Below are 14276 nucleotides of genomic sequence, written 5' to 3'. Positions count from 1 at the left end.
ACTAACTTACAGGTTAAAAAAAAACTTCATTTAATCCATTACCTGAAAATAGACCATGGTTAAGATGAGCCATTTCTTTCTCCAAATTACTTCTTGATACATCTGATTTTCTTATTAGAGCAATAGGTTCTCTCTTCTCTGGTGATCTAATAAAATAACCAAATGATGGCTACAAAATAAACATGCCAATTATTTCCTTAGTTTTCAACTGCTTTGAGAAATTCTAGACTATTTTATCCTAATAGTGGTAACCTAGCTAAAATTGATTTCAACAAAATGATTCTGATTTTTCCATTTAAACGTATGTTGGGACTTCTCTGGTGGTCCAGTGGTTAAGAATCCACCTTCCAATGCAGGGGACACGGGTTCGATCCCTGGTCAGGGAACTAAGATCTCACATGCCATGGGGCAACTAAGACCCCACACCACAACTACTGAGCCCACATGCCGCAACTAGAGAGAAGCCCGCGCGCTGCAGTCAAGACCCGACGCAGCCAAAAACAAACAAACAAAAAAAACACAAAATAACATAAATTACTAGAAATGAACTTTACAAGTCCAGACAGGACCTTTTATTTCCTTACTGCTAGCTATCTTTAATCATCAGAATGAATATTATCAAATAATTTGCCCTTACTAAGAAATCCAAATTAAAACAACCCAGAAATGATACTTTGTTCCTCCAGTAATTGTTACTGAGCACCTGCTATGTGTCAGGCACTGGTAATAATCATCAGTGACATGTCAGTGAGAAAAAAGATATAAAACTTCCTGCCTTCCTGGAACTTACAGTACTTACAAGTGTATTTTATTTTACACAATAAATATGTCCTTGAAAATCTGTATTAAGATGAGATACATTCCTACTGCCCTAGATGAGCGTTCAGAAGGTCACATTCACGGACCTTGCTCAAGGGCAGGGAATTCCCACCTGGCTTCCTTCCAGAGCTCTCATGATAGACCTGAAAAGCAAATTCACTAATGCACTCAATTTTTGATCAATCTTCACTCGAGGATTTCCTCCCTTGATCCAGCAACTTGAACCAAGTAACATTTCATAACTAATACAAAATGACAGATCCATCTTTCCACTGTATGGTGTTTTGTCCAGCTGTTCAGAAAGGAATTCAGTTATGCTTCAACTTCTCTTATAATGTCAAAACCAATCCATCCAGGCAGAAAAATCTGCCTAAGTATTTACTCTCATTCTTTAATTCACTGCATAGACAGGACCCACAGTTCAGTTTCAAATTTTCCTGTAAGTCAACTTCTAACACCCTAGCTGTTTAAAATTATACTCTTAGTGAAATCCTACTTTAATACACACTCCCTCCGACAGCACTATGTCCCTCCATGAAATTCACCAACAGGTCCTTCGACTCTACCTCCAGAGGAAATCCTGAACCCTAGAACTTTTGTTTCCGTACTGCCATCCTAGGCCTCGGCCTTCATGGCATCTCCGCCACGTGCTAAGCCTCTGCCTGCTTCTCCTCCTCTGAGGCTCAGGAACCTCCTCCACCCGGCTCCTGTCACACCTGGAGATGGGCCGGGCACCCTGCCTCCAAGCAAGTTTCCTTGAGATGAACCCGAGCCCTGCAAGGGCCCCTCATGACCTGGCCCTTGTCTACTTCTGCCATCAGACCACCGACCCGAAGCCCACTCACACGAGCTGTGGGCCTACTCTCTGCTTCTCCGATATACCCTCCAGCTCCCACCTCCAAGACTTTTCTGGGAACACGCTGCCTCCTCCCCACCATTCGGGCACCACCCCAGTGCCCCTCCTCAGACACCACTCTGACCCTCACAGGCGACACAGCTTCTCCTCACTCCTTCATACAATCTACCACTATCACTTGCATTTGAAACTTTTTACATGTACATTTTAAAAAACCAAAACACTCCTATATTTCAAAACATGTTTTTAGACCAGAGGTTTAAAAAATGAATCTTTGAATTCTTCCCACAACCAATGATATAACATCAGCAACCAATGAAACAGCAACTAACAGGGATGGAGTACTTAATGCACTTGAGGCCGTGCTAAACACTGTACGCGCACTATCACAGTATCCCCCCCAAAACTCTATAAGGCAGTATTCCATTCTAGAAATTGGAAAATCAAGGCACAGAGGAGTTAAATACATTGTTCCATGCCACAGAACTAGTTAAAGGACAGAGCTAGAACTGCAGTCAGGGTACAGCCACTAAAAAACTGAAGCTCTTTACCACTATTCCACCATGCAGTCCCTATCCTGTCTCTGCTTTAAAGATACTCTGATCTAGCTACACCATCATAACCTTCAAAACATAAGGGCAAGTGAATTTAACCACTTCTAGAACACATGGTACTTACTCTTTTCACATTGTAACCACCACCAAGGCAACCGAGAGCTTCAGACCTTTGAGCAAAGAACTCTCCTAAAGACAGACGTAAATAAGTGGCATCGTCTTTGTCCAAATCTGATGTGCTAAGTGATCTCCTCAACAGACCATAATTGACTGAAGTTCCCCATGATGTATCCCCTAGGGCAACTGAAGTGTTCTGGGCATCTATATTTTCTTCCTAGGAAGAAAGTCATCATTTCATTTCATTTCTCCAGCAAGCCTTCTGTTTTTCTAATATATAAAAATACAAATTTCACTAAGGAAATTTAAATATTTAAAATTTTTTAAAATGTGGACAAATTCAAGCTTAAGCAGCTAATAAAGGTAATAAAGTCCAGAAAAAGAGAAATTTTTTAATACCTGAGTTATGATATGCATTGTTTTAACATATTGCTTAAGTCAAAGACTGATTGTCATTAATACAAATCTTTAGAAAGGAGTACATCTTCAAATAAAAATGAATAGCACTAAATTCCCTCATTTTAAAACATGGTAAAAAACAATATCTTTGAAGCCTATTAAGGCAATTTTAAGTGAACTAATAAACACTATTTCAGTATGCCAGCTTTTTCTCAATTAATAATTTAGAGTCTGAAGGAAAAGGCAGAAATTGTCTAAACATGAGAAAAATCAAGATATAATTCTATACTCACTATGTATCTTTTCAGAAAGAAATGAACATTTTGCCTACATTTAAATACAAGAAAAACTCTAAACTTTGGTTAATGTCAATAAAATACAAACCTGCATAAACTGATGCTCTTTATTAAATTCTTCTTCATCTTGTGCAATCAAATCCAATGCATCAGCTTAAAAAAAGAATAAGTTTTATAATTATATTGCACTGATGCCTAATTAAATACTAGCATATAAATATAACATAGTTAGGAAAATGAAATATTAAAGAAATAAAACTGAAAGAAGTATGTGAAAGCTTCCATCACAGAACTGATGCATCTGTATTAAGCACAATAAGAGCATGTGGTTCTGAAACTTTTGGTAATAAACACCCTACTGTGATTGATTTCATCAGGTACTAACTTGTCCTAACTTACTAATGGGGCTTTATAATGTAAGCTTTTTATAAAAGATTCACATTAACTTCAGCCTTGCAGTTTGGCACACATGAGTTAAGGTACCTGCCCATGAATACCCATGGAATTTCATCTGGAACATCAGATGGACAAGCCACTATGTAAATTTGTCATGAAGATGTCTGCTGGGGTGCCAACTACCTGTTTGTCCCAACACCCAGGACTGTCCTAGTTTTTGTTTTTGTTTTTGTTTTTTGCGGTATGCGGGCCTCTCACTGTTGTGGCCTCTCCCGTTGCGGAGCACAGGCTCCGGACGCGCAGGCTCAGCAGCCATGGCTCACGGGCCCAGCCGCTCCGCGGCATGTGGGATCTTCCCGGACCGGGGCATGAACCCGTGTCCCCTGCATCGGCAGGCGGACTCTCAACCACTGCGCCACCAGGGAAGCCCCTGTCCTAGTTTTTGAAAGGAAATATCCCACATCCCAGCAAACCCCATAGCCTAGGCAAACAGGAACAAGTGTTCACCCAGTGTCTGCCCTCAAAGTTCCGAATGAGCAACTCAGTTCACCTTAGGGAAACCAATGGGCACGCAGCCCTCCATCTCTAGGCCAAGGCCACAAGGCTGTGGTAAGTGAGCAGAGGGCCAGGTGTAACACAATGGGGAGAGAGGACAGAGGCAGGCTGAACAGCAAATGATCCTGCTCAAGGCATTAGAATTTAAAAGGATTTTAAACATGTTGGCTGAATCAGAAAAGTCTGCAGGTTAGACTCTGGACTTCCCATCTGCTACCCATTCTGCCTCTGCCTGGTGCTTCCAGACAGTGGCTGGAAGGGGAGGAGTGAACAGCAACCCAGAAGGGACAGTCCACTCGTGGCCCAAACAAGATAGATGTCCCTACTCTCATCAGTCCATCAGGGGCTAACCCAATCCAAACTACCCTTCTGGAAGCCCTGAGGGCCCAACACTAACACCTTGAGAGACAAAATGAGAACAGACACAGGAGGCTGTTTCCAGCAGGGAGAGGAGAACACCCACCAGAAGTAGCTCAGGATTCTGACTTGTCAGGGCAGTGCTGGTTCCTTACTTTGCGATCCCACCACCTCCCACATAAACACGTTCTGAGCCTACAAGTCTATGAACGAGCATCGGAAGAGCCAGGAAGCTCCAGAAGTCACAATATTTCCTTCTTCCACAGGAAATATTTTTCTATGAAGATTCTCTGTGGGGTCCATGACTCAAAGTGTTAAAAACCACTGCTCTAAAGTGTGAAAAGTATCAACCAACCAAATCTAAAAGCCAGGAGAGGGTAAATAGGAAATCAGATCGTAAGAAGGTAACCCAGAAAAACTTAATTTACTTCAATGAGTTAAAATATTGTATTTTTAAAATCATTAAGTAAACAGCTCCAAATGCTATTTTATTATACTCCTGAGTACTTTTTCTCTGGACTTTAAGACTCTTCAATTAAAGAAAAGTCTACAGTGACATTGTTACCATGTATGCTCATCAGAAATCACTCACAGATTATAAAAAAGCAGAACTTCATTTCTTACAAGAATCTCTGCCCAATTTTTTGCCAAATCTGCAACCACAGTCCTCTCCAGTGCCACCTGAACGCTTTTGTTGTTAAATTCTGAAGCAGCAATACCGTTCCCCATCCCCTGCCCGATGTTTAAATCCTAGGCCACAAGCAGAAGTGGCAGCTCACATGGCTGAGCTGTCAGAGAGGGGGAGGCAGAAATGGGGAAGTGGGAATGGGGAAGTTTTAAGTTTCATTCAAAACTACTTTGAGGACTTCCCTGGAGGTCCAGTGGTTAGGACTCCGTGCTTCCACTGCAGGGGGCATGGGCTCGATCCCTGGTCAGGGAACTAAAACCCACAAGCTGCACGGCACAGCCAAAAAAATTAAATTATTCATTTATAAATAAATAAAACTGCCTTGTTATTATAAAATTATGCCCTTGGTCCAAGCTTCCTCTTCTGAGTATCTCCTCTTACATTTTCAACATTTCTTTTCCCGTCGTATAAAGTCTCCCATTCCATTCACGCTCCCCCAGCCCAATTCCCCTTGACTACTTCATCCTTTGTTCCTCCCATCAAACTTTTCCATAGTTTTCAACAATCATCTTCTCCATTTCCTCACCACCAGTGCTAGTCATCCTTTCCTACTCAGCTTCTGTTCATTCCCTAACCACACAGATGGTTTCATGAAATTCCTCCACTATCTATTTTATCATATTTCTCCTTTAATAGTAACATGCCCACATAGTTCTAAATGCAGAAGGCATAGGTACATTCTGCTTCAATAAAGAGTTCTTAGGGCTTCCCTGGTGGCAAAGCTGTTGAGAGTCTGCCTACCGATGCAGGGGACGCGGGTTCATGCCCCGGTCCGGGAAGATCCCACATGCCATGGAGTGGCTGGGCCTATGAGCCATGGCCACTGAGCCTGCGCGTCCAGAGCCTGGGCTCCGCAATGGGAGAGGCCACGAGAGAGGCCCACGTACCGCAAAAAAAAAGAGTTCTTAGAAATTAACCAAAAGACATAACAGAATACAATACTGCAAGTCTCCCTCATCACTGGCCCCACTTCCCACACCTCCAGAAGCAACCAACATATGCAGCACCCCGTGAAACCCCTCACTAGTTGAGAACCTACTGACCTTTGAGTTCTACAAGTAGCTAGGGAGCCCTGTAATTAGTTTCTTTTTTTTTAATCTTTCCACTGTATGTATTTACAAATATGTATGTCTTTCCTTCTTCCACCTCTTTATGCAAATGTTGGAATAAGATTTTAAATAATTTATTTTGGTGATCTTTCCCTTACCAGTACCTAAAGAGCTCCGTTTCCTTTTATTACGGCCACAGGGTACCCCCTCGTATGGATGTACCTTATCTAATTAGTCCCTGTTTTGTACATCCACGTTGCTTCCAACCTTCTGTGATGATGAACAATGTACACACACATCCTATATATCTGTGCAGGTGTAGCTGAAGAATAGTTCCCAGGGGAACTGACTTTTAATTTCCTTTTCTATAAGCTGTTTACACCCTTTGCCCAGTTCTACACTGAGTAGTTGGTCTTTTTCTTGTTTATTAGCACAATTTACATATTTGGGAAATGGGCCCTCACTCTGTAATATGAATTGCAAATTTTTTTCTCAGCTTCATCACTAACTTTTAAAAACTTTTTACCAAAGTATAATATACATTAAAAAGTGTACATAAGTGTGCAACTCAATGAATTCTCACAATCCGAACACATCTGTGTTGCCAGATCAACACCCCAGATCAAGAAAGAAAACATGCCAGCACCCAAAACGCCCCCTGAGCTTGCCTCCTGTCATGGCATGCCAACCCGAGGGTAGCCACTATCCTTGCTTCTTACTCCACAGAGCTGGCTACATACACGGCATATATTGCTAGTCAGCCTTATCTCATTCAACATGTTTGTGAAATTCATCACGCTGCCGCAAGTAGCTACACATCCTTCATTCCCGTTGCTACACAGCATTCCAAAGTAGGTATAAACACAATCCATTCCAAGGTCAATGGGAATTTGGGAGTTTCTAGTTTGAGACTAATACACATAGTGCTGCTACAAACATTTTAGTGTATGTCTTTTGGTGAATATATACACCCTGAACACTGGGTATATACTTGGGTGTAGAATTATTGGGTCATAAACTATGAAGTTCGTAAAGTTCACCTTCATAAGATACTGCCAAACAAGTTCCAAATGGTTTTATCAATTCACACTCTCACCAGCAACACATGAAAATTCCACAACTGATGACTTTTCAAGTGACAGGGTCCCTAACCAGTGTCCAGCCTGTGCCTACTGTCCTTTGTAAATCAAGATATCACTGACAACTATAACTTAACCTCCAATTTCTGACTCATATTTCCAACTACTGAATATCCCCACCTCAAACCACAATCATCCAAAATTTTACCATGTCTTCTGATTTTTCCCATCTCAGTTAATGGTACTGCCATTTTCTCAAAATAACTTAGACCCCAAACCCCCATCTTTACTTACCTCTCTACTATCCGCTGAAATCCAGTCACCAAATCCTAGCAATTTTATCTCCACGTCCCTCATGAGCTATTTTCTTCTCATTCTCACTGTGACACCCCGATTTCTACAACACCCTAAGGAACCTACCATTTAACCGACCATCGAGGCCAGAGGGAGACTCACAAAGCAAGCTGGACAAGCATCTTCAGAGGCTCCCAAGTGCCCACCAGGCACGGCTCAGCATGCAGTCCAGCCCCACCCGATCCCTGGCCCAGGCTTACCACTCTGGCTTCATCTCACCATGTCGCGTTACTCTCCCCTTCCCATGTCTTGCCGTAAATGCCAGCCACGCGGGGTTATTTACCATTCTCAAGACACGCCCATGCTTCCTCATCTCATCCTCTTTCTTTGGGTTTTCTATCCACTTGGAACTTCTCATGCCCAAAATATTTACCTGTTGAAACTCTACCTCAAAATCCACTTCCTATATAAAATCCTCTGCTACCCACTCATGCAAAAGTTATTCCTCCTCTCAACTCCAAACGATGCTGTTGTTCTGTATTCTCATCTTATCCCTCTTAGCTGATGGACAGTTTCCTAAGGGCTGGAAACATGCCTTATCGACTGATCTCTGTACTTCCACATCAATGGACATTAGGAACAGCTTAGTACAAGCAGCTGTTAGAGTAACTTCTTCCTCTGGCACCTTCTGAGCCTATTAAAAATAAGACTGAGGGGGGCTTCCCTGGTGGTGCAGTGGTTGAGAGTCCGCCTGCCGATGCAAGGGACACGGGTTCGTGCTCCGGTCTGGGAAGATCCCACATGCCACGGAGCGGCTGGGCCCGTGAGCCATGGCCGCTGAGCCTGCGCGTCCGGAGCCTGTGCTCCACAACGGGAGAGGCCACAACAGTGAGAGGCCCACGTACCGCAAAAAAAAAAAGTACGACTGGGCTTGACAGGCTCCTTGTTGTCTTTCCTCATTCCAGGTTTAGAGGCGCTCAGGCCCTAGAGGCCTCAGTGGCACAGCAAATGTCCACAGGCCAAGGCTCACAATGCTGTGCGTTCTGCAGCGTTTTCCTTTCACGGTCAGAGATTCTGCTAATTAACAAATCTAACTGAGGTTCCTAATGCTCTCATCCTCTGAGATTTCATTTATCTTTCTCGACACTTTTCTCCCATTTCTTCATTACTGAGCTTTTACTCTAAAATGGATTGGCTTTTGTTACTGCTCATTTATCAGAATAGTTCTTTTGTTCAAGACAATTTATAAAGTGAGAAAGTAAAGCCTAAGGTGCTACTAACTGCAACACACATGCTCTAAAGTGACTCACTGTCCTTACTTAGGGAAAGGCTCAGCTCAGTCCAGTGATTAGCAATGACTGACTCAAGCCTCTGTTCCTAGAGGAACAAGTGAAGTGCTAAGTACGTATCCAGAAGGGATTTGATGTGGCCGACCAAGATGTACATGGTAATCTCAGAACACCGTCAGAAAATGAAAATGGTTCAGAGCAGAGGCTATCAATACACTTACAGCCAGATCTGAAGTCTTCATTCATCTCATCACTTAGAGACACATTTACATCTTGTTCTTTATCAAAAGCTGTGTAATAGGCAAGATCAGTGACCCATCTGCCCTCCTCATTCTGATAGACCACACTCTGTGATAGATCCGTTTCTAGAAAATAAAATTCCAGAGACATCCAATGACACATGCAACAAATAAAATGATACAATATTCTTAATTTTATTTAGTTGACTTATCTTAGTTATCAACTGAAATCTGCCCAAAACTAATTAAAGGAAAATCCATTTCCCCAAAAGAAAAGTATCTCTCTGATGGTGAAAAATCCAGCCTTAATCACAGTAAAAGTCCATCATGGAGGAGAGGGAGGAAGGAAAAGATGACTAATAGTCAGAAAGGCACATTTCCACCAGATCTGTGAGTAAAGACACCATTTTTTAATCCACAGAACACTTAAATATTTTAATATGAAAGATTAGGAAGTTTCACTTGGAAATATATCCTATTCAAAATGTGTATAAGCATTTTTACATATTTCTTACTTTTATTTTGGAAAAAAAAAAGGCCCACTTACGGTCCTTGCTCTTTCCAACGGATTCATAACATTCACACGTTTGCCTTTCACTAGTGGGTGACCACAGAGCGTCAGCGGAATTAAATGCATTGTCACTAACAGACTTCAAAGATGCTACATCCACATTTTTTTGAATGGACACTTGAGGCATCTCAGTGTCTAAAAATCTATCCACAGGCAAAACTGTTTCTGAGTCTGACGCCAAATGCTTATTTTGATGAGGAGATCCTGCATCCAGCTTTAAAGGGTCTATCAATCCAAAATCACCTTTACTGGCATTTGTGTCGTGAAAGTAAACCGGGTTAAGTTTCGCATTAGCAGCCCTGAGAGTCTTCGCCAGAACTTCTTCTCTTCCGCTTTCCTTTAAAAATTAAATAACAGACCAGAAATAAGTTTTGTTTTTCATAACTCGTTCCAAAACAACCAAAAAAGTTATACAGTTGACATAATATATTTATTCTAGAAAGGAACAGACTACACAATATTCTTCCAGACTATATGTGGACCAATCGTAAGGAACTTACCAAAACCAAAATTCAAAATGTGGTCATGGCAAACACACACCAACAGATTCAGATACCAAAAGTGGGGCCAATATGCTCACTACGGCACAGGATGTTAGAAATGTCAGTTTAACTTTTGTAATTATCACTGAAAGTCTCTAAAATGATGGGAAGCCCATCAGTGTGGCCAGACTCATAAAATTAATATTATTAACAGACTCTGAAAACACAAATATTAATAACTTTAAGTTATTTTTATTTTATTTATTCATTCATTCATTTTTGGCTGCGCAGGCTCTTCGTTGTGGTGCATAGGTTTCTCTAGTTGCAGCACGCGGGCTTAGCTGTGGTATGTGGGATCTTAGTTCCCTGACCGGGGATCGCACCCGGGCCCACTGCATTGGGATCATGAAGTCGTAACCACTGGACCACCAGGTAAGTCCCTTAATAACTTTTAATAGGAGTAAAACAGCAAATACTACAAACAACCCTGAGGAGTTCAAGAACAACTGCCTCAAACACGGCAGATTAAGCCAGTGCCTCAAAACCACGCTCTCCAACATACCTTCCCAAAGGGCACTGCTCACTCTTTCCTAAAATAACAACTGCTGAAAGGGACTTGCATGCCCACAACCCTCTTCTCAGACACTCAGCCACCACTATCTCAAGTGCCAATGAAGCCTTAAAACAGCAGTCTTTTCTGCTATAAGATGTATTAACAACAAAAACAGCCTCATAGGCAAGGTTTTTCAAAGTTAGGATACTAAAAGGAGGTAGTTCTATATAAAAAACAAGACACAGACTTTGAAATAAGATCATACATTTAAATTCCAGTGCCACCACTTATTAACCGGGTGATTTTGCAACAACGTTATACAAAAAATAAACAATCTCTACCTTATCTCAAAATAAAACTCCAGATGACTTAAAGATTTACATGTAAAAGTACTAGGAGGAAATACAGCTGGATAGTTTTATATTCTTCAGTGAATAATATCTTCGTAGTATAAAATTTCTGTGGGTTAAATTGAATCTCCCAAAAAAGATGTGTCCAAGTCTTACCCCCAGGTGATACCTGCAAATTGTGACCTTATTCAGAAACAGGGTCTTTGCAGATGCAATTAAGTTAAAGATCTTGAGATCATCTTGGATTTGGGGCAGGCCTTAAACCCCATGAGGAAGACCTCAGAGGGACACAGAGAGAGAGGGACAGGCCACATGAAAATGGAGGTGGATACTGGAGTGACGCTGCCCTGAACTAAGGAACACCAGAGCCCCAGAGGCTGCAAGAGGCAGGAAGGAGCCTCTGGTGGGAGCTTAGCCCTTTCAACACCTTGTTTTCAGACTCTGGCCTCAAGAATTGTGAGAAAATAAATTTCTGTTGTTTTAAGCTAGCAAAATTCTGGTAATTTGTTCTGGCAGGCCTAGGAAACTAACAAAAACACTAAAGCCTGAAATACATGAGGACCAGGAAAGGGAGACCCTGTGAGGACGCAGGGAGAAGCTGCCGTCTCCAGGCCAAGGAGAGAAGCCTCAGGAGGAACCAGCCCTGCCCACACCTAGATCCGGACTCCCAGCCTCCAGAACTGTGAGGAGATATATGTCTCCTGTCCGAGCCAAAAATCAAAATAAAAAAATAAAGATCAAAATATCTCCTTAACACAGAAAGCTTATAAAAACAAGAGTTAAAATATGAATATCCCAATAGAAAAAAAGACAAAGGAGACAAAGAACTGACATTTAAATTAGACAACTATTTTTCACATAGGATACTAACAAAGACTAAAAAGAACCAGAACATAGGAAACCAGCTCTCTCCTCTGCAAAGCACCTGAAAACACTGAATAAAGAATGCAGACAATCCATGTGCTCTGCAGGCCAACAGGGCGAAGCTACCACCTGTGGGACTGTGACTGACCATGGCCATGCGACAACCCTCCCAGGTGGAGGCAGAGGAAACCTGAAGTGAAGCCACTGGTTGGTGACCAATTCCAGGTAAGGGTTTCCTACGGAGCAGAGCAGCTCCCTCGCTGCTATTGAAAGTCACAAGGGTTTGTCCAAAAAAAAGCGGAGGGGGGCGAGTCGGGGGTATACAGCTGCTCTGATAGTTTTGAAACCTCAACACAAAATAGGTCTCTGTTGGGACTTCCCTGGTGGTCCAGTGGCTAGAACTCCGCGCTCCCGATGCAGGGGGCCCAGGTTCGATCCCTGGTCAGAGAACTACATTCCACATGCTGCAACTAAGAGTTCCCATGCTGCAACTAAAGATCCCAAGTGCCACAACTAGAGATCCCACATGCTGCAAGGAAGATCCCACACGCAACAACAACAAAGACCCGGCACACCCAAATAAATAAATTAAAAAAAATAAAAATAGGTCTCTGTCTACACTTGGACAGTGTAACTCAGCAAAACTTGAGAGTTAGGAAATGTGAGGAGAAGGGGAAAAATAAAAGCAATCCAAAGGTCTCTTAGGAGGTGGGGTTTCAGGAGGAGGCAATGAAAGTAACTGAAATCCCACAGACTACTTCCTGATAACAAAGGGGGTCAAGGAGGCATCTGGCCAACACCATATTCATCAAGATGGTCCAACAGCATCACCAACAGGAGACAAGTGGGCTGACAGGCCTCCCAATGGGACACAGAGTATACAACAATGCTTATGTTTAGAGTCAATCTGTTCAAGGGGAAAATGTTCAATCTAATCAGGAGGAGGAAAGCAGTCAGCTATATCTACCATATGGGTCATTTTATAAAACAACAGGCCTAGATTTTACAAAAAGTTTAATGACATGAAAGAACTCCAAGTCATGGCAACCAAATACAAGTGTAATCCCTGATTAAAGCCTGGATCAAAAACAACAAAAGTAAAGGACATTTGGAGACAAGTGGATAAATTTGAATATGAACTGTATATTAATTTAAATCACAATATCAAAGTTAGATAAGAGAATTGTGATTATGTAGGAAAAAGTCCTTATTCACAGGAGGTAAATGCAGATGTATTAGGGTGAAATGTCATAATATCTGCAACTTACTTTAAAAAATAAATTTATTTTATTTATTTAGTTTTGGCTGTGTTGGGTCCTTGTTGCTGTGCGTGGGCTTTCCACAGCCGTGGCAAGCGGGGCCCACTTCCTGCTGCGGCGCCCAGGCTTCTCACCGTGGTGCCCTCTCCCGTTGTGGAGCACGTGCTCCAGGCGCGCGGGCTTCAGCCGTTGTGGCACACGGGCTCTAGGGCGCAGGCTCAGCAGCTGTGGCACACAGGCCCAGTTGCTCCGCAGCATGTGGGATCTTCCCGGACCAGGGCTCGAACCCATGTCCCCTGCATTGGCAGGAGGACTCCCAACCACTGTGCCACTAGGGAAGCCCTGCAACTTACTTTTAAATGACTCAGTAAAAAAGTACTTATGGAGGGACAAAGAAAACACAAAGATGGCAAAAAAAATGTTCACAACTGGCTAATCTGGACAAGGGTATACAGATGTTCAGTGCACCATTCTTTTAATTTTTCTATAGGTGAGGGAAAGGTAAGCAGTAGCAGGAAAGGACAGGAAAGGTATTTCTCATCAGTTTGTATCTGGGGAAAACAGAATCCAAAGAAAACCAAAAGCTTAAGTTTTATTAATATCCATTGAGTCCAGTAATGATTTTCTAATGTCAAATTTCTGAAAAACCAAAAAGTTTGGAATATACCTGACTAGGATCACTTGCAGGTAACTTAAAATAATTTTCTGAAGATTCCTGTCCTTCTAGGCCTTCATACATCATTCCGGGAATTGCCAGTTGCTCAAAATAAGCCTCCAAATGATCATCATAAAACTCTTCATCATCGATATCATCATCTAATTGGTAAAATGGAGGAGAAAATAGGACAGGCTTTAAAGTAGTGACTGAACTGTAAATAATATATAATCAAAAAGGTTGATAAAACACATGGGTCAATAGTCTACATGATTTTGCCTTAACATTTGACATGAAAAAAACCATTGTAATTTCAGTCTATAAGTCATCATGAGCATTCTAATATAAACTAATATTTAACCTTCATTGAGAAGACAGCACAGAAGCAAGTCCTGGCATACATCAAAAGTTAGAATATAGTAAGTGTGGCAATGGAAAAGGGCAGATTATTCAGAAAGTACTGTGGCAAGTGAGTCAAAAAAGAAAAGATAAGCCTGCCATAGAAGTAAAACCAAATTCCAGGTGAATTAATAATTAATTGTAAAATGAAACCTC

The 14276-nt window shown here is 41.9% G+C and overlaps 1 protein-coding gene across 5 annotated transcripts in view; it reads right to left on the bottom strand.

Moving 5' to 3' along the window:
• CEP192 (centrosomal protein 192) overlaps positions 1-14276 on the bottom strand; it is a 97146-nt gene that overhangs the window by 58037 nt on the left and 24833 nt on the right. For 4 of the 5 annotated variants that reach the window (XM_067699817.1, XM_067699819.1, XM_067699818.1 and 1 more), the window contains exons 8-13: positions 13734-13882; positions 9535-9895; positions 8970-9113; positions 3130-3194; positions 2354-2563; positions 43-169 (exon numbers count right to left, since the gene is read on the bottom strand). In XM_067699817.1, coding sequence (XP_067555918.1) covers positions 43-169; positions 2354-2563; positions 3130-3194; positions 8970-9113; positions 9535-9895; positions 13734-13882 — 1056 coding nt within the window. The remainder of the gene's footprint in view (positions 1-42; positions 170-2353; positions 2564-3129; positions 3195-8969; positions 9114-9534; positions 9896-13733; positions 13883-14276) is intronic. The other variant, XM_067699822.1, reaches the window with a different exon arrangement.

Source organism: Pseudorca crassidens, chromosome 12, assembly GCF_039906515.1.
Source record: "Pseudorca crassidens isolate mPseCra1 chromosome 12, mPseCra1.hap1, whole genome shotgun sequence".
Classification (NCBI taxonomy): Eukaryota; Metazoa; Chordata; class Mammalia; order Artiodactyla; family Delphinidae; genus Pseudorca; species Pseudorca crassidens.
This window is presented reverse-complemented; position numbering and strand designations above follow the sequence as displayed.